Source organism: Limulus polyphemus, unplaced genomic scaffold, assembly GCF_000517525.1.
Source record: "Limulus polyphemus unplaced genomic scaffold, Limulus_polyphemus-2.1.2 Scaffold100, whole genome shotgun sequence".
NCBI lineage: Eukaryota > Metazoa > Arthropoda > Merostomata > Xiphosura > Limulidae > Limulus > Limulus polyphemus.
In genome coordinates, this window is record NW_013665710.1 from 46,538 (window position 1) to 50,592 (window position 4,055).

Sequence of the window (4,055 nt, forward strand, 5' to 3'; positions counted from 1 at the left end):
CTCTCTCTCTCTCACACACACACACACACACACACACACACACACACACACACACACACACACACACACACACACACACACACACACACACACACACACACACACAGAGTTAAGACTCATATGATACCTTATGATCTATTTTACAATGAACATCACATCATTCAAGATGAAACAATCCCAATATTTGGATTTTAAACATTACATTGTCTGTAAGTCTCTTAAGATTGATTGATCTGCAATCTTACAGTTATTAAAGTTATTACAGTACTGGTTAAAATGTTTTTGCACAAAAAATACAGGACAGATAAATAACTAAAAATGTTTGAACTAAAACTTGTTGCTGTACTAGAAGTTGTTTGTTTCACTAAATAATCACCATAAAACTTATTTCCAGTAAACCTACAGTCTTAATCACAAACAGCCATAATAAAATTAAGATCCAATAACAAAAACATTCGACATGTGTCAGAATATGTTGGTTGAAGATTTTGACATATCAGTCTTCATTTTAGATTATGTTGTTCACTATTAGTTGTGTACAAAATGTCATTTTTTCTTTGGGCAAATATCAAAATTATCTATGGTTTTGTCCATATGTGTAGTTGCATGGTCAAGATATATATAACAAGCAGCCACACACACACCATTTTGATATTATTTTTAAGTATTTTCAGTGGGTGAAAGATTTAATAATATGTATTTTTTAACTTCTCCTGTTCTTGTAGTGCAAAGTAACTGATTTAGGTGACTAAATATCTCATTCAATCCATTCCTTTTTTTTAATAAGTATTATCTTGTATATGTTGCAAACCCTGGTGTCTGTCCGAGCATTCATCTGTCTCCTGTTTACGGCAGCCGCTTCCCATGCTGCATTTGAAAAGCTACGCATGCAGGAAAGCTCAACTGTAACTTTTAAATGATGGGAGAACAGACATGAATTATGTTGTTGCCAATTTTATTTTGCAAGCAGGATATTCTACATTAAAGTGTTTAGAATTAATCACACTACTATTCACAATTAAAAATGTTATGTAACTTAAAGAATAAAAATGTGGATTTATTGTATGTTATTGTTGAGTGGCTCTTAGCATGACTGAAATACTTAACAATTACTTTTTGTGGTGGGTGGTGTGTGTATATATATTGTAAAGGTCCTTGAACTTGTTACTTTATTGCGGATTATATATTTAATTTATTAAAATTTGCTTTTATTTGACTGTAATTTCCTAATGTATATGTATATAGAGTATTTGACTACCTTTCCCTGTCTTCACTTTGTTCTTTCTTTTCCAGGATGTTCCAATACTGAATTCACGTGTATGAATGGTATGTGCATCCCAGCCAGTCACTTCTGTGATAAGTATAATGATTGCACTGACCACAGTGATGAACCAAATGGGTGTGCATTGCCATGCACACAGGATGAATACCAATGTGAAAATGGACATTGTATATTATACTCTGGTGTGTGTGATGGATTAGATAACTGTGGAGATAATAGTGATGAACAAAACTGTGACAAGACCTCTACCAGAAATGGATAAAGATCTGATTTTGCTAATATGAAGCCCAGTGTAAAATCTGTCTTTCAAATGTAATTATAACTAACAATTACAAACCTGTATTTAAAGTAACTTGTTGAGAAATGTTGTTTAATCCTTTGAACACATACACACATATATTCTCCAGGTTGTTCTGTATGAGTAAGAACAAGGAAATGAATTCTATTTGCACATTGACTGCACCAAATGGATTCTCATGCAACAAAAGATAATTTATTAAAAAAGTGTATACAATAACGTTGCTTTTCTTTGCAGTTATATATGTTATATATGGTCGTGAAAACAAGAATTAAGTGGTTAAAAGTTTTGTGCTATTACAACAAGTGCCTTCAATATTATTTAAGTATATTATGATAAATGTGTTCACAATAGTTACTGGTTGTGTAAACTTGTATTGTAGGATGCATTAAAATCTTGCTGTATGATACAGAAAAGATAATAGTACAATAAAAATAACTTAGTTTCTTCACTTTTAATTATTAAATTCACATTAAATTGTTTCTAAAGACATCATTTAATGTAAAATAATATCAAGACTGATACTTTTAAGTATGAAAAGTGTTTCACTCTCACCGTGCAGTTGAACAGCCAGCAGTTTTCTGTATCAAATGTGTAATTATACACCAGCTAGATTTATCAGTGTAGGAGTAGAAGTGTGAATGTGTAATTATACACCAGCTAGATTTATCAGTGTAGGAGTAGAAGTGTGAATGTGTAATTATACACCAACTAGATTTATCAGTGTAGGAGTAGAAGTGTGAATGTGTAATTATACACCAACTAGATTTATCAGTGTAGTAGTAGAAGTGTGAATGTGTAATTATACACCAACTAGATTTATCAGTGTAGGAGTAGAAGTGTGAATGTGTAATTATACACCAGCTAGATTTATCAGTGTAGGAGTAGAAGTGTGAATGTGTAATTATACACCAACTAGATGTATCAGTGTAGGAGTAGAAGTGTGAGTGTGTAATTATACACCAGCTAGAATGTAACACATGTATATACAGTATGTATAGACCTTAATATGTAGTTTCAAAATTGAAATTTTGACTGTACTTTTTGAAAAAAATATATATTTTTCCATTATTCTCATGAGTTTTATTTTATTAATATATTTGAAAATTATTTTTAAGTATTTTCTGTAGGAGAAAGATTTAATATTTTTTTCAAACTTTTCCAGTTCTTGTAGCGCAAATTGAATGTTTTGAATAAGAAAAGCTTACAAATACTTTGTTTCAGCATTGTACTTCCAATAAATTTATTAAGAAACATCTTTTTAGGTTGCAAGCTTTTTCTGTATATGTTGTAATTGTAGCTAAAATATTTACTGGTTTAAGCCAAGTTTTACACTCATTCTAAGTACTTGCTTCTTTATCAATGTTTAACCCCTTCCATGTGAAGTTTTTTTGAAAGGAGGTCAAAAAATGGCAGGTTTTTATTTCAATTTATGACAGACTATTTAATGCATGATAACATGCAAATTAATTTGGGCAAATAATTTAAAAATACAACAACTGTTAACCTGATGCTGATTAAGCTAGTGTTTGTTTTGTTTATGAACACCTGTAACCTTGACATTGTATGAGCTAAGATTCCTGCTATGTCCGTACATACCTGTAACTGTGGCTTTTTGTAAACTACGATCCCTGCTATGTTTATATACAATTGTACCCTTGACACTGTGTAACTTAGGATTTCCACTAGGCATAACCTTGACACTATTAAAGCTAGCATTCCCAGTAGCCTGGTGTACAGATTTATGTGTCACCTATTTAAATAAACTAATTTCCATGTGCACATGCCAGCTCAAGACTTATTGATAAAGGTCGTAATACGTGCAGCCTTTGTCGGTGTAAAAGGATTAGGTTAGGTTTACGACTTTCAGACATCAGTGAAAATGGCATAACTACATGTAGATACTTCATGGGAATGTAGGCAAAAATATTATGGGAATATATCTAATAAAGATATATTTTCTACTGGTGATGGAAGGGTGAAATTCGTGATTAATTCAGTCATTGTACAGTCTATGTCTATTATGCTCCGAAATTCTTACTTGTTCTTTATTTAATGTGGTGTGTACTAACAGCATTTATATTGTGTTGTGGGTTTTGAAGACTGTTCTCACTTTATGCTGTATCTATATATTCTCTCCATTTTGAGAAAGATCTTTGACACATTCATTCTTCTTAGCATCTTATGTATTACAAATCTTGTTAATTCTGGAGACACAGCAGCCTATGACACCAGTATTTACACTTTTGGGGTGGTCTGATTTTTAATCGAGGTATTGTAATGGTCCAAAGTAACTTCCACCACAACCATGGATGAACCCCCCAAAAATTATACGACGACAACCACAGAAACCTAAAGTGTGACTTTCAACAATTGAAATACAATGTTGATAACTTACTAAAACACAGTAAAGAAATATGTGCCTGGCCAAACTTGAAACTATCGTTAATGAGCAATACAATATATAAATATTCA

General features: G+C 31.9%; 1 protein-coding gene across 1 annotated transcript in view; it reads left to right on the forward strand.

The window, feature by feature from the left end:
- The window catches only part of LOC106469934 (vitellogenin receptor-like), a 40,085-nt gene extending 37,436 nt beyond the window's left edge, over positions 1–2,649 (forward strand). The window contains exon 11 of the mRNA XM_022399332.1: positions 1,294–2,649. Within this exon, the coding sequence (XP_022255040.1) occupies positions 1,294–1,544 (251 nt within the window). The 3' untranslated portion in view covers positions 1,545–2,649. The remainder of the gene's footprint in view (positions 1–1,293) is intronic.
- Positions 2,650–4,055: the final 1,406 nt, after the last annotated feature.